Source organism: Primulina eburnea, chromosome 6 (assembly GCF_022965805.1).
Source record: "Primulina eburnea isolate SZY01 chromosome 6, ASM2296580v1, whole genome shotgun sequence".
NCBI classification, from domain to species: Eukaryota; Viridiplantae; Streptophyta; class Magnoliopsida; order Lamiales; family Gesneriaceae; genus Primulina; species Primulina eburnea.
Window position 1 is genome coordinate 37212929 of NC_133106.1, and position 25660 is coordinate 37238588.

General features: G+C 35.8%; 3 protein-coding genes across 9 annotated transcripts; 2 read left to right on the plus strand and 1 right to left on the minus strand.

Annotated features, from left to right (window-relative positions):
• Nucleotides 1–550: 550 nt before the first annotated feature.
• Nucleotides 551–8320, plus strand: LOC140834981 (uncharacterized). Of its 7 annotated transcripts, none has more exons than XM_073200232.1 (21): nt 551–659; nt 1265–1446; nt 1792–2046; nt 2978–3102; nt 3494–3538; nt 3627–3708; nt 3813–3881; nt 3963–4133; nt 4244–4309; nt 4835–4903; nt 4996–5178; nt 5267–5316; nt 5710–5871; nt 6198–6307; nt 6412–6506; nt 6584–6625; nt 7145–7267; nt 7348–7396; nt 7480–7529; nt 7690–7751; nt 8007–8320. In XM_073200232.1, exons 2-21 carry the CDS (start codon nt 1282–1284, stop codon nt 8074–8076), a joined length of 2043 nt encoding a protein of 680 aa, XP_073056333.1. In that variant the 5' UTR covers nt 551–659; nt 1265–1281; the 3' UTR covers nt 8077–8320. The 7 variants fall into 7 exon arrangements, 6 of the variants coding, with proteins under 6 accessions (XP_073056333.1, XP_073056336.1, XP_073056332.1 ...); XM_073200235.1 differs by lacking the exon at nt 551–659 and adding an exon at nt 688–805; XM_073200231.1 differs by lacking the exon at nt 551–659 and adding an exon at nt 812–978.
• Nucleotides 8321–11449: 3129 nt separating this feature from the next.
• LOC140834983 (very-long-chain aldehyde decarbonylase CER3-like) lies at nt 11450–15490 on the plus strand. Its single transcript, XM_073200239.1, has 11 exons — nt 11450–11652; nt 11762–11982; nt 12078–12310; nt 12474–12693; nt 12955–13082; nt 13236–13486; nt 13704–13811; nt 14209–14415; nt 14522–14632; nt 14783–14956; nt 15076–15490. Exons 1-11 carry the CDS (start codon nt 11536–11538, stop codon nt 15229–15231), a joined length of 1926 nt encoding a protein of 641 aa, XP_073056340.1. The 5' UTR covers nt 11450–11535; the 3' UTR covers nt 15232–15490.
• A 1785-nt stretch (nt 15491–17275) lies between these two features.
• LOC140834984 (4-coumarate:CoA ligase 1-like) lies at nt 17276–20203 on the minus strand. Its single transcript, XM_073200240.1, has 5 exons — nt 19142–20203; nt 18730–18928; nt 18060–18273; nt 17857–17959; nt 17276–17576 (listed from the first exon to the last, which is right to left on the minus strand). Exons 1-5 carry the CDS (start codon nt 20135–20137, stop codon nt 17463–17465), a joined length of 1626 nt encoding a protein of 541 aa, XP_073056341.1. The 5' UTR covers nt 20138–20203; the 3' UTR covers nt 17276–17462.
• Between the last annotated feature and the right edge of the window lie 5457 nt (nt 20204–25660).

Here is a 25660-nt window from a genome sequence, read left to right on the forward strand (position 1 = left end):
TTATACATATACATACATCTTACAAATATTTGATAGGAAAACAGATATTTACAAATATATTATAATAATAATAATTTTAATATGTTGTTTACTAATCATATCAATTTTTGTGTCAATAAATGAGATGACACTCATCTAATAAACATATAATTTTGATATATTTCATCGAATACAGTGAATAAATGACATTTCTTAAATATGAACACCATAAATGAATAACATAACAAAATTATAAAATATTTTTTCGATATATATAAGATAAAACAATCCACCTAAAAACATGCATATGTAAAATAAAACAAAAACAAAAACTTGTGTAAGACGGTCTCACAAGTCGTATTTTGTGAGACGATCTCACGAGTCGTATTTTGTGATTTATTTGAGGTCAACCATGAAAAAATATTACTTTTTATGTTAAGAATATTAGTTTTTAGTGTGAATATCGATAGAATTGATCGTTTTACAAATAAAAATTCGTGAGACAATAGAACTACTCGAAAAAAAAAAAAACATAAGAATTGTACAATGCTTCATAAAAACATAACAGGTCGCGAAATTTACTCTCCCTCCATTTTTCACCGACGATACTATTGATCTCTCCTCTATGTAGATACGTATATATCTTTATATCAATCGACGTTCAACTCCCTCGATTTCAGGTTTCTGCCACTCTCTGTTTTCAAGTTCTCTTTTTTATTTATTGTGTCATCATTCCCCGTGATTCTTTTCCTGCATTTATTAATGAACTATTATTGCCTGTTGGCATCACATGCAAGGGATGAAGAGCAGGAAAATCTCGAATAAAGTTTGAGTTTTTACGTTATTCTGTTATAGGTTTTTGGAATCGGTTTCATTTGTTGATGAATTTTGGATTCTAGGATGATTCTGCATTTATTCACACTCTTGGTTGATATCCCATGCAACAGATGAAAAGGAGCAAAATCGCAAAGAAAGATTGAATTCAACGTGTCTTCGCATGTTTGTTTTGGGTTTTTCGTTTTGGGTTTGTTTGTTCATGAAATTTCGAATGTAGGATGGTTCTGGGTTTATCCATCCACGCAACCGATGATGATGAGGAAATTCTATAAGAATTTTTTAATTCCAACGAGTCTGTTTGCGTGGGTCTAGAAGTCAAGCTTATTTTTTTTTATGAATTTAGGATTCTAGGACGACCGGCTAGGCGTAGTTATGTATGTATCGAGCTTCGAGGTTGTGCTTTGGGGTTGATTTGTATTTACGTGAGTGTTTTGACTTTTGATTGTAGATCGAGGTTTGAGTTCAATGGAGAAGGAGAAGAAGAAATATCCAATTGGAGCAGAGCATTATCTTCTGTTTGAGGAGATTGGGAATGGTGTCAGTGCCTCGGTTCATAGGGCGCTGTGCAACACACTAAATGAGATAGTTGCCATCAAAATTCTGGACTTTGAACGGGCTAATTGTGATCTGGTAATTCACCTCTCTACTATCTATGTATATTATTCCTATGGATGAAGACTCATGAATTTGAAATGTTTATGATACCTGTTTAAGGTGTTTTCCTTGTGATTTTAAGTAGTGTTTTGTTTAAAAATTAAAGTTCTATTTTTATTTATGCTATGATGCTTTCAACAAGAGCTAATCTGATCAATTTTATCAGTTCTACTAGTGGCAATTTCACTCAGTTGCTTGTAAAACATCACTGAATATGTTCTTATCTGCTTAAACTTATCCTTATAAATGAATGATGATTGATCCTGTATCCTGAAACATTAGCAAAACAATTTCTTATTCAGTTCTGGCATTTACATCCAGAATAATGTTTCACGGGAAGCGCAGACAATGGTCCTAGTTGACCACCCCAATGTTCTTAAATCACACTGCTCTTTTGTTATCGATCACACTCTGTGGGTTGTTATGCCTTTCATGGCTGGAGGTTCTTGCCTTCACATATTGAAGGCTGCACATCCAAATGGTTTTGAGGAGGCAGTTATTGCTACCATTTTACGCGAGGTGTTGAAGGGCTTGGAATATCTTCATCAACATGGCCATATCCATCGTGATGTCAAGGTGAGTAGATGTTTGTTTAATTGTCTCAAATACAATCTACTCTTAAATGCCTATTTTTTAGGTGCAGTTGGAAATAAGAACTTTAAATGTCTAAGACTAATCTCTTTAATAGCTTAAACTTTTAACTGCCATTCAATATGAGATCATTGCCGTTTATTTACGAAAAAGAGTTTCAAAAAAGGTTTAATAAAAAGGATACTTCCAGCGCATGATAAGACATGTTAGAGACAGTGAATCATGTCTTGTATCTCGAGGGACTGGATTAACGAGTGCTCAGTAGCTTCCATGTTTGCATAGGTGGTTGTTGCATAGGTTCTAGTGAAATGAGAACGCAAGTCATTATTTTTCTGTTTCACTAAGGGTAAGGACATGAAAATATTGATCGCGGCTGGCCATTTCTTAGTCTTGTTTTTTTCTCTCCAAGTCATAACATCCCCTTCTGTTAATGATAATAATAATATTGTTCAAGTGCAACATTTAAGGGTTTTGAGGAAAAACCTTGTGTTATTAATTCAGTCCGCTCCTTTAGTATTAAAATTTATTCTGTGTTTGTTATGGCTAGTATGAGTTTCTTCAACTCTAGGGATCCCATTATCATCCAAACCAGGTTCCCTTCAAGTTATTCTGAGGTTATACAGTGGAAGGACTTTTCTTCTTTAAAATGGTGTCATGAAAAACTCTCGTGTGTGATGAGAGGTAGCATTTTCTAGTCCAAAATGTCAAGAAGTTAATAGATTATGCAAATAAGAATTCTTTTGAGCTGAGAGCCTGTGTTATCATGAGCATCCCTGATAGATTGGGCACTTGCTTTAGTACCATCACAATAAATTAGCACCAAGCCATTGACATGGCCGTTAGGATAGTGCACAATATCCTGCATCTTTTTATCATGTGAATGTTATGCATTACTTATTTGATTGCATTCTCTCAGGCTGGTAATATTCTGGTTGATGCTCGCGGTGGTATCAAACTCGGGGATTTTGGTGTTTCTGCCTGCTTGTTTGATTCTGGTGATAGACAACGTATGAGAAATACATTTGTGGGCACTCCTTGCTGGTATGAGTAAGAATGATTTGGTGTTCTATACATTACCTGTTACTAGGACTCTTGGTAATGTATTTTTTTATGTTGGTCCGGTATCTGAATTTTATTTGCACCAGACAAGATTGACAACATATAAATTGATAGGATAATATTTGACAAAATGCACATACAGGCAAAACAAAACCTATTGGTTGGAATTTAGAACTTTTAACACCATTCCACTATACTTGTGCAACTGTCAGTGACTGTCAGTGGCAACATCAAACTGACAGATAAGCTTGAGTTGATGAAATTTACATTGTTTGAAGGATGTTGCTCATCATAGAGTTCAATTTGAGCTTGCACTTTCACCATTTGTCATTTTTGTGTCTGTATTATGGGAGTGAATTTTGTACTTTTGTAGGATGGCTCCAGAAGTCATGGAACAATTGCATGGTTATGACTTCAAGTCAGTGAATAAGTTTTGCATTCTACAGTTGCTATAATAACCAAAAATATGGAATTTTTTCTTACTTAAAAGTGTAAATGTTTTACAGAGCTGATATTTGGTCTTTTGGCATAACCGCTTTGGAGCTTGCCCATGGTCATGCCCCTTTCTCAAAATACCCTCCAATGAAGGTCTTTATTGATTTAAGAAGGGTTTTCTTTCAACGTGGGGAGCCCTTTGGTAAGCAGGTTATCTTCTGATTCAAGAATATTCACAGTATGGTTTGTTTTTATAGGTATTGCTCATGACCTTGCAAAATGCACCCCCAGGTCTGGATTATGAGAGCGACAAAAAATTCTCAAAGGTATATTAGTGAAAATCATGTCTGATTAGTTATCAATGAAACATTTTTTTACATGTTTTATGTGTATATTTGCGTTTCCAGTCCTTTAAGCAGATGATTGCTAGTTGTTTGGTTAAAGATCCTTTAAAAAGGCCTTCTGCAAAAAAGTTATTGAGGCATTCTTTTTTCAAGCAAGCAAGATCTAATGACTATATTTCTAGAACTCTTATAGAAGGGTTGCCAACTCTTGGTGATCGTCTTCAAGCATTAAAGGTCTGTTATTTTATAACACCGTGCCAAAATAATACTTCATAGCTGTCATCATCATCATATTTTTCTATGTGATCATATTCTAAATCGAAAAAAAAGTGTGATATGTTTAGAGAAAGGAGGAAGACATGCTTGCACAAAAGAAAATTCCAGATGGGCAGAAAGAAGAAATATCACAGGTTTGATTCCACGTCCTTGCCCCTCGGTAACAATGACATTTTGATGAACCCAATGTCTACAGCTGATTATTTGTTTGATATTTATAGCAGTTCGTGTACATGTATATTATCTGAACTTAACTTCATACTTTGAAGCAACGAGACTCCATAAAAATATATACCTAGCTTATAATATTTCCTTCTAGCAATCAGCCTTTTTTGAAATGATGTTTACTTTTGCAGCCCCAATTATTTCTCCTATGTCCTTTTTTCAAACAACATATTATCCAATCAAATAGGTTACAACTTACAATCGATACCTGGCACATGTTATAAATTTTTTTAATAACTTTGATATGCGAAGTTGATTGTAAATCTCCCCATAGTTTTAGCGAAATGGATGCAATTCCTTGACAAGTGTATAGAAGGTCTTTCATTTGAAGAAAATCTGGCCCTTGTGTTAAAAGATATTGTGGGAATTCAACTTTTTTGTACTTGGTGTTTGTTGCAAGCTTTTTTTTTTAATTTGTTCACGAACATCTGCAGAATGAATATAAACGTGGTATTAGTGGTTGGAACTTCAACCTTGACGATATGAAGGCACAAGCGTCATTGGTATTCAATATTTTGAATTTTGTTTACAAATATGATTAAATCGATACAATTAGTTGCCTGATGAATACATATATGATATCTCATGCTTTCAGGTTCAGGATGATGATGTTATAGCAGAAAAAGATGAAGATATGCAAAGCAAACAACTTCAGCATCAGATATCTCTGTCTAAGCAAGCTTCACAGCTTCAACATCAGTCGTCTTTGTCTAAACAAGTTTCACAACTTCAACACCAGTTATCCTTTTCAAGTGGATATTCTGATGCTGCAGATTCAGTATGTTTATGCCATAATGTGGTTTTGGAAAAAGTTACTCCTGGATATCTTTTTGGCATCAAGGTTCTAAGTTCATAGCTTTTTGCAGGACGATAATGTTCATGCTTCTCTTTCAATAGTTGACTCCAAATATAAAACGTATGTCTTCATAATCATAATCATAATCATAATATGATAACCGTTTCCTTTATATCATGTTTATACAGGATAGCATAGCAGCATGAATTATTTTCATACTGCTTATTTGCCTTTTCATTTTCTAATATTCAACTTTTTGTTTTGTTTTGTAATGCTCAGACATTGGATAGTGCATATGTTTCCTGTTTTATTGTGCCAATAATATACATAGTCCTGCATATGATGTCTTTCCCATTGTATAAAGCTCACAATATTGCAACTCCATCACTTTATTGAACTGCTCTTATCTAGCGTTTATAAGTTACTGGGCCATTCTTTGTCGTTCTCATAATTCTGATCTTGAAAATGAATATGATTGCATGTGCTTATGAAAATCAATTTTTTTCCCTTTAGAGTCAAAGATGAAAAGGCTGATGATGATCTGAACTCCCCGGGTTCAACGACTGAGCAGTTAAAATCAAGTGCATCTCATGAAAATGAAAACCTGTCGGAAAAACTTTTGTCCAATATAAATAGACCTTTATCAGGCGCGGCTCCTACAAATTCTCATATGGGGTACATTTTAATTCGCTTATTCACTCGTCCTGACAACCAGCGATACTGTTCTTTATACATCATGTCATTCATTTGTTCTCTCTATATGCTACAAGGATTCAGTGCTTTACTTTTGAAGTGGGCAGAGTAATTTATTAATTTTTTTTTGTTTAGTTAAAATATGTCTGGAGAAATTTTTAATTTCCTCAAACGGAAATTCCTACCATCTGGTGGAAAAAGTTACAATTATTCACATATGTAGATCTAATTACACAAATAGTTTCTTGTTGCATGTTTTCAATGTTTCCCTCATTACCTTGACATTTTTTACAATCTGTTATTCTTAGAGGTAAAGCCCAAAACCAATCACAAGTTTTGTCAACTGGTGGAGTTTCCAGTCAGCAAACAACGGATAATGGGCATTCAGAAATTTTATCCAAAGGCTTAAAAACATCAAGTAAGAGGTGCCCTATATTTCAGAACTTCTCATTATGACAGAAATGAGCTTTTCATGTATTTAAAATTATAACATTCTTGCTTGACTGCGGATTTTGAATGCAGCTAGTGTTGATGACCTTGATGAGAAGGCAAAATGTGCAGTGGTTCAGCAAAAAGGACGATTTAAGGTTACATCAGAAAATGTTGAGGTGGAAAAGGTTGTTATTCTGGTCCTCTTGTAACTTGTATGTGGTTGTGCTTACATTTGCTTCAGATTAATTAACTTATTCCACAGGTGGTTCCCTCTCCAACACTACAGAAAAGCTACAGTATGCAGGTTGGTTACAAATCTGTGTCAATGTAACAAAAATATTGTCTTTTCCAAGCTATTTACTTGATTTTTCTTTAGATCTTTTTACAAAGTGACAAAACAACTTTTTTGACAACTTAAATATGCTAATATTACTTCTCTGATAAAAAGAAATATTCTTTGATGTTGAATAAAATTCTTCGATAACACAGAAATAACTTCTATCACTGATTAAATCTAAAACATTGAACAGATAAAAAATTGTTTATAAATTGATGGATTATGTAGGATCGCTTTATTGAAAGTTATAATTGATAGTAACGGTATAATTCAAAACTTTTAAATCTTACAACGGACAAGCACCACGTTAAGATCACTATCTTTGTAGGAGCAATTATTCCAACTTAGCATATTAAAATAAAAATTTTTGGCAGGTGTTAAAACAGCATATTGAGTTCTTTGCTCGAAAACCTGATCTGTGTAATTAGAGTTTCCGCATGATTTTATGTCCTTCCTAATCACATTTCCACTTGTGTCGATTTTTAGGTGATCAATCAACATCCTTCTAGTCCTTTACCATTTCCTTCTGATGCTACACCATCAAGTCCTCTTGGTCATGCCATTTTCCCTATGCTGCACTCTGTTCTACAGACGAATATTTCTCAAAGGGTAATTCATCTGAAAAAGAACATTGTATTGAGGTGTTCTTGTAAAAAAATTTATTTACGTATTTATGTTTTTCTTGACAGGATTGCATTCTTAATCTTTTGAAGCAAATAGCTGTTGCTGATTCTACGGGTAACCAGTATAATGAATCTGGAAATAACGTAATTTTATATATGTCTATTCTTAGTACTTCATTTGACTAGTCCTCTTTGTAGATGGAGGCAGCATGCCAATGAATACAACTGTGACAGATAAATCTTTGCCGGTATGCAAAAGTACAGTGTTTATATGAATTCACTATGACTTCTTAAACTTTAAACATGTCTTTTTCTTTTGGGAAAAAAAACTTGAGTGTGAAAATGGCCCCATTAGTTTCCACTAGCTACGTATGCCCAGATTCCATTCATTGGATTCTGTTTTTGCAGTCAGAGGCAGCTCCTGACAGGGAAAAAGAATTACTCCTCGAGATATCTGATTTGCAATGGAGGTATTTATAACCACCAAAAACCTCATGTTTGATGATCATGCTTCCTTATATGTCCATTGGATATAGATAATTGACAAGCTTAAGAGATCATATTTGAATTTCTTACAAGAACAAGATTCGCTTGTCTAGGTACAAATAAAGAAAACAAATAGGGGGAATGTATGAAACAGTGCCTAAATTGATTCTTGACTCCACGTACTATGAACTTATGATTAACCAACTTGACATAAAGAAACTCATTTTCTTTTTGTGCAGGCTCATTTGTGCCCAAGAAGAGCTTCAAAAGTACAAAGCTGAGAATGCACAGGTCAACTTCATGAGTTAAATTTGGATTTGTTTCTTGATACATATAATTCCTTTCGGTTCGGTATGGGTATGGCTCAAAATACAGATAGTTACTATTTGGAAACCACGTTTAACATATATGCTATTCATTTATTGTGTACGAGTACAAGCTATAGCTATGGACATGAGTTCGAAAATGGGCATTTGTGGGCAGTTCGGTATGCATCGTTTACATCTACTGACAACAGGCCGTATGTTTTGATGAGGTGCATCAACTTGGTATATTTTTACATGAAATTTGTTTATGTTCTTTTCAGTGGTAAAGTACAAGTCTGAAAAATGTAATTTCTCTAATACATCTCTATTATTAAAGAAAACTATAAATAGTTTTAAAACTCATAATTGTTTTGGCATGCATATTATTTTTGTTAAGTTATAAAACATGTTACGTGTTTCTTCTATTTCTTCCTATAATGATAATAAAATGTTTAATTAGACATTAGTTTCTGAAACTGAACCACACTTGTAGCGCTCTGCTTTAAATTATTATAAGAAATAGTGTGTAGGGTCCCCTTCATTTGTTATAATAATAATAATACACAAAAACTCTTGTAAGACGGTCTCGTGAGTGAATTTTGTGATATAGATTTTGTACGTGGATCACTCATGAATAAATATTATGTTTTATGTCAAATATATTATTTTTGTAAATATGAGCGATTCATCTCACGAATAAAGATATGACGTACTTATAATAACAATAATAATAACAATAAGAGGACATTATATTAATTTGCTAATGAACCTTATCACAACCTGGAGGAGGGGCGCACACCGAAGAAAATTTGGCCAAGTTGTATTACAAACCCAGATATGTCGAGCTTTGGATCGGAGAACTGATTAAGGTCCAACCAGATATTCAAATTTCCAAGACACTCATTTAGATCATAATTGTGCAGCACCAACCCAACACCAAGCAAAGGCTATCTTTAGATAGATATGATACTCAATTCCTCAACACATACTTCAATATGATCCTTCCATTCTCGATTGGTTGATCAAATAATTCTGATTGCATCCATCCATATGCTTCCTTGCCAATTCGATTTTCGGCGGCGCATAGTCAGCTGCATGTCCATCGCATGGCGTCATCATATACGTATATATGTATATTGATATGGAATTCTAATAGGATGTGTTGATGCAACTTATTATGGTACTGAGACCTTTTGTGATGTGCCTGGGCACAGTTTCGGATTTGTTGGTGAGTGGGAGGGAGCGCTTGACTTGACAATATCAATTACTGGTATTGAAAATAATTTGAGTCAAAACAAACCAATTTTCCAAATGAGCACGATGTGGTCGTACATTAAAAATATCGAGGACTAGTCGGATTAGTTGGCGATCATCTAGAAAACACGCGTTAGGCAAATGGGTATCAGTTGTTGTGTTGGCCAGTAGTGGTTACTGTCACTTAATTAGGCGGTCAAATCCACTATACAGGTGGAGTTTATTGACTCCAAATGTATTGATAAATGTCTACATTCGGATGTAATCTTGGGAAAATGTCCTAAATTAGCATCTCATTGATTCGAATGTCTTATTCACACTTCTGATAAATTAAGCAATAAATATTTAGCAATTACCAGTACTTTCTCGGACGAGCAGCTTGTCACACAAGACTTGTTCAATGTATTTTACTTGACTAAGCTCGGAGTTTAATCAATACACGCCTAAAATGACTACGTGTTCTCACAACATCAAATAACAACAACAACAATAATAACAAATATTTATGCATGGTACTCCAATTCTCATGATCTCTAACTCTGAATTAGGTTTCAATATTCTAAAATAAGATCGTACACCATCTATTATATAAAATAAACAAAAATTACATCGAGATAACTCTGGATTATAATAGATTAATATTTGAGTTGTTTTTGCATTATTAATCTAACTAGCTAGATTAATTTTAAAAAAGAGTAAGTCTCCTATAAGAAGATATCACATATCTATATCAGTGATATGAGTTTGCTCAATTCATATTTACAAATAAAAGTAATATTTTTTTTTACATAAAAAATAATATTTTTCATATAAGGTCGGATTGAAAATCTGTCTAACAAAATTGACATATGAGAATGAGTTTTTGTAGAAATGCAGCTATACTACTTAGTAGCCAAAGACTATTCAAATTATGTTTAGATGCATTAAATTCTGAATTTTCAAAACTAAAGCTCGAATGAAAAGTTGTTAACTACCATTTTTACAATAATGGATCATATAGCTTGGTCCTGTGCATTTACATATATAGGTGGTAGACTGGTAGTATAATAACATTCTTTTGCCAGAAACTAATAACCTGTACAACATTTAAATATCTCCATTATTATTTTTAATTAATTAATTAATTAACTGACATTCCTTACTAATCCTATATACGAATTTAAGATTGGGTGACGTGTTGTAATCAACAAGTAATGAAAAAAATAAGTTATAATTGAGCAGAAACCGTCCAACTTCTCTGCTGAAAATTTTGGTATCGAATTGGAAATGGGAAAGTTACTTCATTGATTTTGTCATGTGATGAAATAAATATTTATTAGTCGGCTGTGAGTGTTGACACGATCTTCTTGGCAATGCGTTTGTGCGTAAAGGACGAATTGTTCTAAAAAAAACTAGAGGTAGGGACGGTTTTACTATTCGACAAGAATCTCTATCGAATATCTGCTACGTACTCCTCCATAATTCGTGGGCCTTCCTGTCTTAATGGAGACTAAATATTGGCCAAACTTTAGAGGAAGCGATTATTGAGTTCATTATCAACATCTCAACCGTAACCTACAATCTGCAATCCACCACCGATCTCTGTCATGGCTTCATGTACATTCTAACCATATTCATTTCCTTTATTGTCTGATGTAACACCGACTGGGGTCGACCGTTAATTGTTTATTTATTATTTATCTCTAGTATGTTTCAAACTGATTTTTTTTATTTTGCATTTACCTTGCATTTAAAGAATTTGACAAGTACGATATAATTTTTACCTTTAAAATAAAATAAAATGCCGAGTACTATAAAAACGAGATAGGTGAATGCAAAGATCTCATTTATTACTGTAGGCATGCATAAACTCTATATATTTAGAAAGTGTGAATACAATCTAAATTTCGTCTAAGCAGGCCCCTCTCTAGATGACACCTATGACCTATACACTCGAATCATGATAAGATTATCGTTGACTTTTTCCGATCACGTTCAAGAATTTGAATGTTGTTTTTGGATCCCGCAAACTGAGGAAATATTACCGGAGTAGATTTTTTTTGATTCCTCTCTCTCTCTCTTTCTCTGAAATATATATATATATATATATATATATATATATATATATATATATATATATATACAGCTTATCCTTGCCAGTGGAAGGGTCACTCAGAGATCATAAACAGTTTTTGTTATCTGTGTATATGTAATATATACGCAACAAGAAATGGCTGAGAAAGAAAAAGAGGGAAATATGATATCAGAAAACAAGAGAGTTTGCAGTCCAAACAAAAGGGATGCTCCATTTTTTCCTTGGCCGTGGGAGAATTTGGATAATTTCAAGGCAAGTATTTCAAAGCCCGATCTTTTGTTGACTAGAAAATGATATATTTAGTGTATGATATTTTCAAAAGTACACGGTCTGATTGTTTGTCAGTTTGTTCTTGGAACAGTATTTGCTGTATGGACCTTTAATAGGAAAAGTCGTGTATTCTATCTACAAAGATGAAATGATGAAAGGTGCTTGGTGCTTGCATATTCTTCTCTTGTTTGCACTTAGAGCACTTGTTCATCAGCTATGGAGCACTTTCAGTAACATGCTTTTCCTTACTCGTACGCGGCGAATCGACCAACGAGGCGTGGATTTTAAACAAATCGATGCGGAGTGGCATTGGTTCGACTTCGCGTTCTTTAAGATTTCTATTTACTTATTGATAGAATTGTTGTGCTTGTTGATGACTTTAAGTTTCTTGATCATATGTGTGACAGGGATAATTTCCTGATTCTTCAAATTATTGTGGCTTCATTGTTGTACTTGAGTTTCCCTTCCTTGGCTAGTCTTCCAATTTGGAACACGAGGGGTGTTCTATGTTGCCTGATTCTCCACATAGGAATATCGGAACCACTGTTTTATTGGATGCACAGACTATTGCACTCTCCCGATTTATTTCAACGGTACCATTGGCTGCATCATAGCTCTAAAATTACTAATCCTTTCACAGGTACCAAGTTACACCTGTCTTCTTCACAATACTGATATAGAATTATTGTGTTACTGGATTTCTTTATCATTCATATTTCACCAATACGTTTTTTAAATTTTCATTTGACACAAAAGAAAATATGTGAAAACTTCTGATGGGTATTTCGTTCATGGTGGCGCAGCCGGGCACACAACATTCTTGGAGCAGCTGTTGCTATGTATGGTCGTGGGGATTCCGACTTTGGGAACCGCCGTTCTTGGTTATGCATCGATAACTATGATGTACGGTTATCTTTTGCTGTTCGATTTTCTTCGATGTTTGGGACACTGCAATGTTGAAGTATTTCCTTGTCGCCTTTTCGAGGCCATCCCTATTCTGAAGTACCTGATCTACACACCAACGTAAGTTCTCATTCTTTCTTTTTTTTTTTTTGAGAAACATGAAATAACTAAATTAAACCAAGTGTTTGAGTTGTCTTCCTAACAAAATTTCAAAAATCAATTACGGGGCTTTACAAGTGTCTGATGTTGAAGTGGCATTAGTTCAATTATCGTGTTCATGTGTGTGAATCATTGTTATCCATGAGCTAGTCTTAATGTTTTTTGGTAATTAGTGCCTCAGTTTGGTTTTCTTAATAAAGTATCAGCTCATTGACTCTGCAGATACCACAGCCTTCATCACACGGAGATGAGGTCTAATTTTTGCCTCTTTATGCCTCTTTATGATAAGTTATGGAATACAATAGATGCAAAATATTGGGCTTCTCATCAAGAAACCTGTTCCAGGACAAGTGAGTTTCTTCTAAATTATAGAGTTGTCCATAACAATTTTTTATAAAATTCCTCTGAATATAGTTAATGGTTTATAGATATTATAACATTCGCATATTTAATCCACGCTGTGGTTTTTAACAGTTGTTTATACCTGTGACGCAATGGCGCAGGTAGCAGGGTACCCGATTTTGTGTTCCTAGCACACGTTGTAGATGTGATGTCAGCAATGCACGCACCCTTTGTTTTCCGATCATTTAGCTCGATACCTTTTAGCAACAAGCTCTTCTTGTTTCCAATGTGGCCTTGTACATTTTTGGCAATGCTTATCATGTGGGCCAAGTCAAAGACCTTCTTGTTTAGCTTTTACAATCTCAGAGGGAAACTGCACCAAACTTGGGCAGTGCCAAGATTCGGTTTTCAGGTATCTTATTTTTATGGAATCAAATCTTATGCTAAATTTGCTACTCTATATTTTACTACATCTAGTCCTTATGTTGGATAATACAGACAAATGATAGAATACAATATGTAGCCGGAGATTTGGAGTGAACCTTGTATTCGCCTCAACCAATCACAGTCATATTTATATTTTTCTATTAAAGTGTGGCTCCTGACGTTTTCGGTGTTAAATATTGTAGTATTTCCTACCTTTTGCTGCAAATGGCATCAATAACCATATTGAAGATGCCATCCTCACCGCTGATAAGCTTGGAGTTAAAGTCATCAGCCTTGCTGCATTAAACAAGGTAAGATTTGTTTTTTTTTTTTTTGCTTTTGCTTTTCATATAAGAGGCAGATTAACAATGGAAAAATGTAACTCAGTAATTTTGCCACAAAAATATTTATACAGTGCAATAGCCCAAACACTATATTTTGATAGTTAGGGGGTATTTACGGAGCTCCTTCAGAGGAAGTTGTCTCATGTCCATAGGTATTCTCACCGTGCCCACCCGTGTCTGTTCCGGATACATTTACCCTTTTATTTAAAGGTTGTTTCATCTTTTCCTGGGAGAATGACATGGGTTACTTCAGCACCGTAGCACTTGGTGGTAGTAGATTTTCTCTGCCACACATGCAAGGCCATCATTACTACCCAATATTGTGGTTATTTTCCTATTTAAATTAAATAAATGAAAATTCCAGAATGAAGGTCTAAATGGAGGTGGAACACTCTTTACTTCGAAGCATCCCGATCTTAAAGTCAGAGTGGTTCATGGGAACACCTTGACGGCTGCAGTGATCCTACATGAGATTCCTCAAGACGTTGATGAAGTTTTCTTAACAGGGGCGACCTCTAAACTTGGCAGGGCTATCGCCCTTTATCTTGCTCAACGCAAGGTTAAAGTTATGGTATGCGAAACTTTACAAAATTTTCATGCCGTCCTCTTCTAAACTGTAATGTGATGGAATATCATAGAAAACTGAAAGAACTTTTGTAAACATCCGATTTATGCAGATGCTAACACTGTCGACAGAGAGATTCATGAAGATTCAGAAAGAATTACCAGTGGAGTGCCAAAAATACTTAGTTCAGGTTACCAAGCATCAAGCAGCTAAGAACTGTAAGGTAAACATTTTGGCAAATCATTTTATGCACGCATTCTGCTTCAAGTCTATGGTACATAACAAGGAACCATCTGAAATGTATCGCGAAATCCATCAATCTACATACACATAAACAAGCCATATGCAAAACTTGAATCATGCATTTTTGCAGACATGGATCATCGGCAAATGGGCAACGCCACGTGAACAGTATTGGGCTCCATCAGGAACACATTTTCACCAGTTTGTAGTTCCGCCCGTTATTCCATTCAGGAGAGACTGCACTTATGGGAAGCTTGCAGCAATGAAACTCCCTGAAGAAGTCGAGGGACTGGGATCATGTGAGGTAATTACTTTATTTCTTATTTTTAGGTAATTAACTCCCTGACGAATTCGCGGCAAGTACCTTAAATTTAGATGTGAAATCGAGCCTTTAACTTTATCTCTTCTTTCTATTATTTGTAGTATACATTGGAACGAGGCATAGTTCATGCTTGCCATGCTGGTGGGGTGGTTCATTTTCTTGAAGGGTGGAAACATCATGAAGTTGGGGCAATCTATGTTGATCAGATTGATATTGTGTGGGAGGCCGCACTCAAGCATGGACTCAAGCCGTTATAGTCTCCATGTATATACTGCACACACATTAGTGATTTTACTAGATGATCTGTATGAGTGTATACATACATATATACATATATTATATGTATGTATGTATACTGCACACACATTAGTGATTTTACTAGATGATCTGTATTAGATTGCCAAATGTTAATTAATTTAAAAAATACCTCACTTTCGTTTCGTTATTTGACCATACCTTTTGTATTTTTTCAAAAAATTTATATGGGGAAATCATATTAATTATGTAATTATGGAAATAAGATTTTCAGATTTAAGCAAAATAAATTTGATAACCATATGGGAAAATAAGGGGCCATCTTGGTTTTGTATCCTGCTTTTCATGTTATTATGGTGTTAAAACTTTTTAAATAATATATTCTTTTCACACAATTTTTTAGGAAGTTGTCTCGTTTATCAATTTTGTAAGAAAAATCTCCTACTCAATTGACCATAAAAAATATTATTTTTCATTCTAAATTTAGACGTATCAACTCATATTCGTATATAAATCCATGAGATCGTGACACAGAGACCTACTCTTGTTTCAACAGTCTTTGAAAAAATATCAGTTTTCATTCGTCAATTAGATAGGCATATAATTACTTGTTACATTTTTACAAAATAATATTCGTAGTAGATTAGAGATCTAAACTTATATTATTAGTAAATGATAATAAACAAAACACATATAAAATAATATGGATTGAAACAAACTCAAAAAAATGTTTATTCATCCACACACCATACATTAAGGAAATTAGCCAAAAAAACAAAATCAACAATTTAGATAGAGATGAACGTCAATTCAAATTTATAGTTTGATCACAAATGCAGTTTTCAAGGAAATATCAAACTTTTCAATCTTAAGTCCTTAGCAATTAACAAATATTCTAAACAATAATTACAATAAGGCGAATCATTTGTGAGTATTCAAAGAAATTAAAAAGAAGAAATAATTATTATAGAATTTAAATTGTGATTGATGTTAGCATTTAGTTTGACATTCATGATCATTGATCCATTAATCTAATAATAAATTATGTTAAAAAATTAAAATTAATACAAAATAAAAATAATTTAGAATATAATTTTCATTTATGTCTTATGATATTAAAATTTTAAATATGTGTACATATGGACAGGGACATAGGATGAGAACTAAATCTAGCATGTGCTGCGTCCGTTCATTATTCCATTGAAAATCTTCCCCAGATATAACATATATGTAAGGAGAAATAAGAACTGGCCGCAGTACATGAGCTTATAACATGTGCTGTCGCCACTCATTCCATTTGACCTCTAATAAATGTCTTTTTTCTTTGTGATTACGACCTCTATTAAACATTATTATTATATTAATAAATAAATATAAGTGTGTGTCTTAATATAAACTGAGTAATAAAGATTAAAATTTTCAATATCTACACGTGTATTATCACGTTTCCTTATTACAACGTCTCTAAATTTGCATATTTTGTGTTGGGTGTGTCTTATGTGAGACTATGTGAGACCGTCTCACGGATCTTAATCTGTGAGACGGGTCAACCCTACTCATATTCACAATAAAAAGTAATATTCTTAGCTTAAAAGATAATACTTTTTCATAGATAATCCATTTAAGAGACTCGTCTCACAAATATGATCCGTAAGACCGTCTCACACAGGTTTTTATCTTTTGTGTTTTGGTTTTGTAAGTTGAATTTTAGATTTTGGTCATGAAAGTCATATTGTATTTTATACTTTGGTCCTCAGAAGATTAATTTGTTTATTTTCTCAGATAAATTTTATTATGTTTCGAATCAACTTTTTATAATATCCTTTACTTTTGTGTTTCATAATCAATGGCAATCATGGAATTACCTCCCGATCTCCACACTTTTGACACTTGTATTCCCATTGAACTTTGTTTACCCAAAAAATAAAATAAAAAACGAATTTATTGTACATTATTTTCCATCGAGTGACGCATAACTAAATTAAATAAAGCCATGTCTTCAGCGTTTTACTTCAATTTTCATTGATAGAAAAAAAGATAACAAACTAAACAAAAATACTGATGTATATGTTGTGATTCGAGGATTCAAGTTCCTTACACATACAAATTTACAGGCATGTATTTGATTGATTTCCCAAATGGGTACTTCAAACAAAAATATATGCATCACAATTATGCAGAAACGGGGTAATTATAGTAATTCTTCTGAAAATCTTTATTTTTTATTCATGCTTTAAACACCAGCTGCTAATCTTGCTCTGAGATCCTTTCTCAATATTTTGCCTGATGGAGACTTGGGAATCGCATCGATGAAAAATACGCGATTTATTCTCTTGTAGTATATCACCTACCACAAGTAACCAAACAATTAACAGCTATTATATATACTAGCCCATCAAGTGCAATATCAGAGCCCGCATATATAATCAAATTTGAGAAGAAAAATATCGCGATATATGACAATTTTGAGAAAAAAATGTTTACGTAAAAACAATTTGTGAAATAAAATATGGTGCCTTTTGTGAGATTCTTTATATAATAATATAGAAGATAACACTTACTAATATAATGAATTTTATGAGAAAGATTTATAAGAAATAAATCAAAATGAAAATTTGAAATCTAACCTGTTTAGCCATAAACTGTTTAATCTCTTCCTCGGAAATTATCCATCCATTTGATCTCACAACAAAGGCCACCGGAACTTCTCCCGCGGCCTCGTCTTTCATGCTGCAAATTAAAATAAACCCCGAATTTGCTTATATATATTAACTCTACTTATTCATACTTAAATGTAATGTATAGGTATCCTTCATGTTGATTGACTTACGGGACGACGGCCGCATCGGAAATGCAAGGATGGTTGAGGAGTATCGCTTCGAGTTCGGCTGGTGCCACCTGAAATCCTTTGTACTTAATTATTTCTTTCAACCGATCGACGATGAATAACTCGTCGTCCGCATCGATGAACCCGATATCGCCTGTGTGTAGCCATCCATCTATATCTATTGTCTTCTCGGTAGATTCCGGATCATTCAAATACCCTGAATTCATAAAAATACAAGAGTTGATCGATCACATCTCATCGCATCCAATTTTTTAGAATAGGGAATATCATGGCAAAATAATGGCATAACATAAAAATATATTTTAAAACAACTAGTGGGATTGGTAAGATTTGCCAGATGCCATGATTAGAAAATGGCTCGACTTTTTATTTTATTATCATATATACACTACAAAATGTGAAAACAAGAGGTCACCAAATTCACCAGACTTTTTAAATTAAAGTTTGTGGGGTAGCTGAATTATACGTCATTCATATTGGTGGTCAAAGGCAAATGAGACCTTTTTCCGGATCTTGCTATATATGATTTTCATTATCACTTTTAGCTGCGCGGCCGGTTGAAAGTTGTTATTTTGTATTTTGTAACATATATAATACTCCATAAATTTAAGATATAAAAAAAGATCAGATTGAAAAATTAATAAAAAGTAACCTTTCATGATTTGATCGCCTCTGATGCAGATTTCACCAGCGTGGTTGCGTCCTAGAGAAACTCCGGTCTCCGTGTCCACTATTTTCATCTCGGCATTTCTGACCACCGTCCCGCACGCGCCCGATTTTATCTCGAACGCTTCTTTTGCAAATGCTAAGCACATCGCCAGCACCGGCCCAGCTTCCGTCATTCCATAACCCTGCACGTTTGTATATAATTTAATATAATGTATGAGGAAATTTAGGTGCATGTTATAATATTATTCATCTTTCGTGCTGAGAATCATGATTAAACTCATTTTTTTTATATAAATGGGGTTGCTGTCGAAATTTTTTGGGAAATCGAATTTTCTAAATAATTAATGAATATTGCCGACAAGTAAATTAACCAAGTAAGGATCCAACGTACGTACCTGCCCAAGTTTCGCGCTCGGAAACTTGATCCTCACAGCATCCTCCAACTCCCTCCCCAGAGGCGCCGCGCCGGACATCACAGTCCGCACGGACGAAAGATCGTATTTATCCACCACCGGGCTCTTCGCAATCGCCAAAACAATCGGCGGTACGAAGGGCCCAATAGTCACTTTATACTTCTGCATCAGCTCCAAAAAGGGGACGATGTCAAACTTCTTCATGATCAAAATGGCGGCCCCGACCCGCAACCCGCAGAGCAAAACGGAGTTCAAAGAGTAAATGTGAAACAAAGGCATCACGCAGAGCATAACATCTTCGCTGTGTATGTACAAATTCGGGTTCTCCCCGTCAACTTGCTGGGCCACGCTGGTGACCAGACCTTTATGTGTGAGCATCACTCCCTTGGGTAGCCCGGTCGTCCCGGAGGAGTACGGCAGCGCCACCACGTCGTCGGGGTGTATCTTCACAGCCGGTATGTCCCTTTCATCGGCGGAAGTGAGCTCCGAGAACTGGTGACACCCCTCCGTGGGCGTCGAGTCAATGCACATCACCTTGATACCACTATCCAAAGCGTAGTTTCGGACTTTATCCACATAACACCCTTGTGTAATGATAAGCTTGGCATTCGAGGCCTTGACTTGCTTTAAAACCTCGGCAGGAGTGAAAAAGGGATTCGCCATAGTGGAAACGGCCCCAATATATGAAGCACCTAAAAACGCGAACACAAAATGGGGTGAATTCGGGAGCAAGAGCATAATGGTATCGCCTTGATTGATTCCGAGCTTGCTGAGGCCGCTCCCGACTTTTCGGGACGTAAGCTCAACGTCCTCGTAGGTGTAAACCACGTCTGTGGAGCCATCTATAAGACACGGTCGCGAACTAAATTTGGAAATGTTCTCGAAACAGTAGGAGTGCAACGGGAGATGCTTTGGGATGTAGATATCGGGGAGCTTTGATCGGAATATGATTTCTTCTTGCTTTGTAATGGTCTCCATTTATATTTCTTGGGATTTTGGGTGTCAACCTTTCTTTCTTTCAGAGTTGAACCTAAGTATGATACGTCGTGAGTTAGGGGTATAAATATTAATTTGGCATTGGCCAAATTACAGGGTTGGTAAACGGGGGAGTTGATTGGAGTTTTGGGTTGTTCAAGGGTAGAGTAGGGAATTTGTCTTTGTTGGGATTTGAGTATGGAATCTGTAACGGGTGGTTGGTGAGTAGAAGTGGAGGTCTGGGGTCCGTTTGAGGTAGGTAATATCGAAATATAATAATAATCTCTTATTTATTATTGTGTAATAGAACATTATATTATATTTAAAATTTATATAATATAACATTCAACAATGTACATTATATGAATATCAACTTATTTGGTGGATTCGGTCGTTTATATCACAATAGAAGAATCAATTCAATCTATGGTCAATCAATCAGAAATGAAATAAGCCATACATATAACAAATCGTGTAAGATGTGTGTCTCTTATTTTTTAAAAAAACGAGGGGAAATACGATTTGAATATAATCTATACATAAAATAAATGAATAAACGTAATTTTATTTTATAGAGATTTATTCATTTATGTGTGGAACATTTCTTTGACTTTTGGATGTCATCGTGTGGACTTTTCCGACTTGTGATGTATATACCTACCAAGAAGCGGTTGTTGACGGCCAACATCACGGCTACTGTCTTCACCTACTACAACGACGTCGTATAGCAGAGACTGGATTTTTGTACTCGTTTTCTGCACTAACGCCATTAATACACGTATAATTTATTGGGCAAATACTTATGTGAAACGGTTTCACGGATCGTATTTTGTGAGACATATATCTTATTTGGGTAATCCATAAAAAAATATTACTTTTTATTGTGAATATCGGTAAAGTTGACTCGTCTCACAAATAAAGATTCGTGACATCGTCTTACAAGATATCTACTCAATTTATTGTTATATTATCAAATTAAAGATGATTTTTTGACATATAAAAAAATAAATAGCTGTGAAATTTTAACATACTATACATTTATTGATTTAAGTTAGTATTAAAGGAAGTTGTAATTTAAAAAATTAGAATACTGTATCAAATATATTAAGTTAATTAGTTAGTTAGTTAGATAGAGAGTTAGCAGTTAACCAATACTGATATAAGTAAGGATACATGTAAACAGAGCTTCGCTCTGGTTCATTCTTCAGATACTCAATTTTCTCTCGATCAATGAATGCGTTCATGCAAACTTCGCATCTTCATATCTTCATGTAATATGGTATCAGAGCCAGGTTTCACCGTTATGTGTTGGACTGCCTATAATTAGGCCACCCGTTCTGCCCATAATTGGGTCATTTGTAAACTCCACGCTCCAGATGTTCATTCCTGGGCGTGAGAGGGGTGTGTTAAATGTCCCACATCGGTTAGATAATTAACCTTTGAGTGGCATATATTGGCTTGGACAATCCTCTCCCCTTGAGCTAGCTTTTGGGGTTGAGTTAGGTCCAAGTTCCAATCTTAACATGGTAATTGCGCTTTCGGTGAAGAACAAATTTGGTTTCGTTAACGGAACGATCAACAAACCATCGGAAGAAGATGCAAATCTTCTAAATTTTTGGACTCGGAACAACAACATTGTAATTTCTTGGATCTTGAATTCGGTTTCCAAAGATATTTCAGCCAGCGTCCTGTTCTCTGAATCTGCGGCCAACATCTGGGCAGATCTCCAAGAGCGATTTCAACAAAGCAACGGGCCCCGAATTTATCAATTGCGACGTGATTTACTCAACCTGCGCCAAGAACAGCAATCTGTAAGCGTGTATTTTACAAAACTGAAAGCTCTTTGGGAAGAATTGAATAATTTCCGTCCGATGTGTAGCTGTGGTCGATGTACTTGTGATGGGGTTAAGAAGATGGAAGCACACTTTCAGATGGATTATAGCATGACATTTCTTATGGGTCTCAATGATTCTTTTGCCCAAATCCGAAGTCAAGTATTGTTACATGATCCACTTCCTCCCATCAACCGTGTTTTCTCGTTGGTTGTTCAGGAAGAACGCCAAAGAGCAATTGGATCTCAACTCACAGCTCATAACTCGCCAGGAAACATGGCATTTGCCCTGAAGAGTGATCAGTCCCAAAAACAAGCTTATGTTCGAGGGCCACAGAGATTTCATCGCGAACGGCCATTTTGCACTAAGTGCAATATCCATGGCCACACAGTGGAGACTTGTTATAAGATTCATGGGTATCCCCCAGGGTCTAAGCCTCGTGGAAACACCACCACTCGACCAAATTTAGTCACTGCAAATCAGATATCGGGCTCACATGATTCTTCGGGTAATAATGCCAATGATGGTCCATCTCAGAATCTATTAGAAAGTTTTAATACTGATCAACTGAATCAGCTCAAGATAATGTTTGATCAACATCTTTCTTCGATTGATAAACACACTGGCAGTGTGAGTGGCTCAAATAATGCTCACACCACAGGTATGTGTTTATCCACATACATTCCGCCTGATTTATCTTCACATTCGCATTGGGTTGTTGATTCTGGTGCATCAAGACACATATGTTCCAATGCACGTTTGTTTACATCACTTCAACCAATCATTGGGTCTACAGTTACTCTACCTAACAACACAACAATCGAAGTTAAATTCTGTGGCAATATTCGAATTGGTGACTCACTAATACTTGAGGATGTTTTGTTTATACCGGGTTTCAAGTTCAATCTATTATCTGTCAGTTCTCTTCTTACTAATGCCAAATCAATGATCAGTTTTTATCACAACTCCTTCATTATTCAGGAGGCAATGACGAGGAAGACGATTGGCAAGGGTAAGAAAATAGACGGGCTATATGTTCTTGATACAAGTTCAGATCTTCAGCATATTGTTGTCAATCAGGTATCGATGGAAACATGGCATAGCCGTCTTGGACACCCATCTACTATAGTCTTGGATGCTCTCAAGAGTCACTTACAGTACAGTACACAAACATCTGATAAATATAAACCTTGCTTCATTTGTTCATTAGCTAAACAGAGAAGGTTAGCCTTTGTTTCTCACAATAACATGTCTACTTGTCCTTTTGATCTTGTACATTGCGATATATGGGGACCGTATCATGTTTCAACACAAAATAATCAACGTTACTTTCTAACATTGGTGGATGATTGTACACGTTTTACATGGATTTTTCTGCTTCAACACAAATCTGATGCTCATAAATTTGTGTCAAAATTCTGCATTATGGTTGAAACTCAATTCCTCAAGAAAATCAAAGCATTTCGCACTGACAACGCAAAAGATCTTGCGTTTACAGATTTGTTTCTTGAAAGAGGAATCATGCATCAGTTCTCGTGTGTGCAAACACCACAACAAAACTCTGTAGTCGAAAGGAAACATCAACATCTTCTCAATGTTGCTCGGGCTTTACTCTTCCAATCACACGTGTCTGCTAAGTTTTGGGGCGAGTGTATATTGACAGCCACCTTCCTGATCAACAGAATACCATCACCTACAACTCAGAATAAGTCACCTTATGAACTATTATATCAGAAAGCATTTGACTATTCTTCATTGCGCGTCTTTGGCTGTCTTGCATTTGCTTCCACTCTTGCTGCTAATCGTGACAAGTTGTCACCCCGAGCTCGTGCTTGTGTTTTCCTGGGATATCCTCCAGGTATTAAAGGCTACAAATTACTGGATATCCAGCGCCATGAAGTACTTGTGTCTCGGGACGTCATATTTCATGAAGGCATATTTCCATTTCTGTCAACTGACTCACCTGTCAGCTTCGATCCATTTCCAGATGTGGTCCTTCCATTGTCATTGGCCTCACCATCCATAGACACCATCACTCCAACATCTGTTGAAGATTCACATTCCAATGAATCCAGCCCCAACACTTCTTCTCATAATCATGCTTCTGATCAACCAGTAGCAATACCACCTCGCACATCATGTAGACATACACAACCCCTATCGTATCTTCGAGACTATCATTGCAACTTAATGCAGCAAAACAATCCTTTGCCATCAGGATCCTCATATCCTTTGAGCACTTATCTTTCTTATGACTCCCTAGCTCCTTCATATCGCCATTTGATACTCAATGTATCTTCCCAGTTTGAACCGCAATTTTATCATGAAGCTGTCAACCTTCCTCATTGGCAACAGGCGATGAAGGATGAACTAGACGCTATGGAAGCCAACAAAACATGGTCAGTTGTGCCATTACCACATGGGAAGCATTCTATTGGATGTCGATGGGTTTACAAGATTAAATATATGTCCAATGGCTCGGTGGACAGACACAAGGCTCGTCTTGTAGCCAAGGGGTTCACTCAACAGGAAGGAGTAGATTTCTTTGAAACTTTCTCACCCGTAGCCAAATTAGCCACCGTCAAAGTTCTATTAGCATTGGCCGCCAGTCAACATTGGCATCTTGTTCAATTGGATGTGAACAATGCCTTTCTTAATGGTGATCTATCGGAGGAAGTCTTTATGGATCTACCTCTTGGATACACTACCCGAGTTTCACATAGCAATGCATCTCAGAAACTCGTCTGTAAGCTTCATAAATCGATCTATGGCCTGCGTCAAGCCTCCAGGCAATGGTATACCAAGTTTTCTCAAGCATTACTCACATCTGGATTTGCTCAATCTCAATCTGATCATACGCTATTTACAAAAGGAACAGGATCATCTTTCATTGCTTTACTCGTATACGTGGATGATATTATCATCGCAGGGCCATCTCCACACCTGATTCAATCTTTAAAAACATTTCTTCAAGGCCAATTCAAAATGAAAGATCTAGGTTCTGTTAAATACTTTCTTGGTCTCGAAATAGCAAGATCACAACAAGGTATTTGTCTTTCCCAACGACAATACACTTTGAAGCTATTGGAGGATACTGGATTTCTTGCCAGTAAACCGGTTTCCACACCAATGGAACCACGCATCTGTTTAAACACCAATGATGGTGAGCTGTTGAAGGACGCCTCACAATATAGGCGCCTCATTGGCCGACTGCTTTATCTCACGTTATCACGTCCGGACATTACATTTGCGGTCCACAAACTAAGTCAGTATGTATCTCGGCCCCGTACAACTCATCTCCAGGCAGTGCACCATATCTTACGATATCTCAAATCATCCCCTGGTCAAGGCATATTCTTCTCCACTTCTTCATCCACCCAATTGCGAGCATTCTCCGACGCTGATTGGGCCTCATGTTCTGACACAAGGAAATCTGTAACAGGTTACTGTGTCTTCCTTGGTGATGCTTTGATATCTTGGAGGGCAAAGAAACAAGCCACCATTTCCAGGTCATCCACTGAAGCCGAATATCGAGCCTTGGCCAGCACCACAAGTGAAATTTTATGGCTCATTCACTTACTGCGTGACTTCCACATATTGTCGCCTTCTCCAGCCACATTATTTTGCGATAATCAGTCCGCAATTCACATTGCCACTAATTCCGTTTTCCACGAAAGGACCAAACACATCGACA

Bases quoted from the DNA above. Each gene is read 5' to 3' on its own strand.
- LOC140834981 (XM_073200232.1), top strand. From the start codon at position 1,282: ATGGAGAAGGAGAAGAAGAAATATCCAATTGGAGCAGAGCATTATCTT. The intron at 6,507-6,583 runs GTTGTTATTCTG...CTTATTCCACAG, and splicing joins AAAATGTTGAGGTGGAAAAG to GTGGTTCCCTCTCCAACACT. The intron at 7,268-7,347 runs GTAATTCATCTG...TTTTCTTGACAG, and splicing joins AGACGAATATTTCTCAAAGG to GATTGCATTCTTAATCTTTT.
- LOC140834983 (XM_073200239.1), top strand. From the start codon at position 11,536: ATGGCTGAGAAAGAAAAAGAGGGAAATATGATATCAGAAAACAAGAGA. The intron at 11,983-12,077 runs GTTCGACTTCGC...TATGTGTGACAG, and splicing joins ATCGATGCGGAGTGGCATTG to GGATAATTTCCTGATTCTTC. The intron at 12,311-12,473 runs GTACCAAGTTAC...ATGGTGGCGCAG, and splicing joins AATTACTAATCCTTTCACAG to CCGGGCACACAACATTCTTG.
- LOC140834984 (XM_073200240.1), bottom strand. From the start codon at position 20,137: ATGGAGACCATTACAAAGCAAGAAGAAATCATATTCCGATCAAAGCTC. The intron at 18,929-19,141 runs GTACGTACGTTG...ACAAACGTGCAG, and splicing joins CGAGCGCGAAACTTGGGCAG to GGTTATGGAATGACGGAAGC. The intron at 17,960-18,059 runs GTAAGTCAATCA...TTTAATTTGCAG, and splicing joins TCCGATGCGGCCGTCGTCCC to CATGAAAGACGAGGCCGCGG.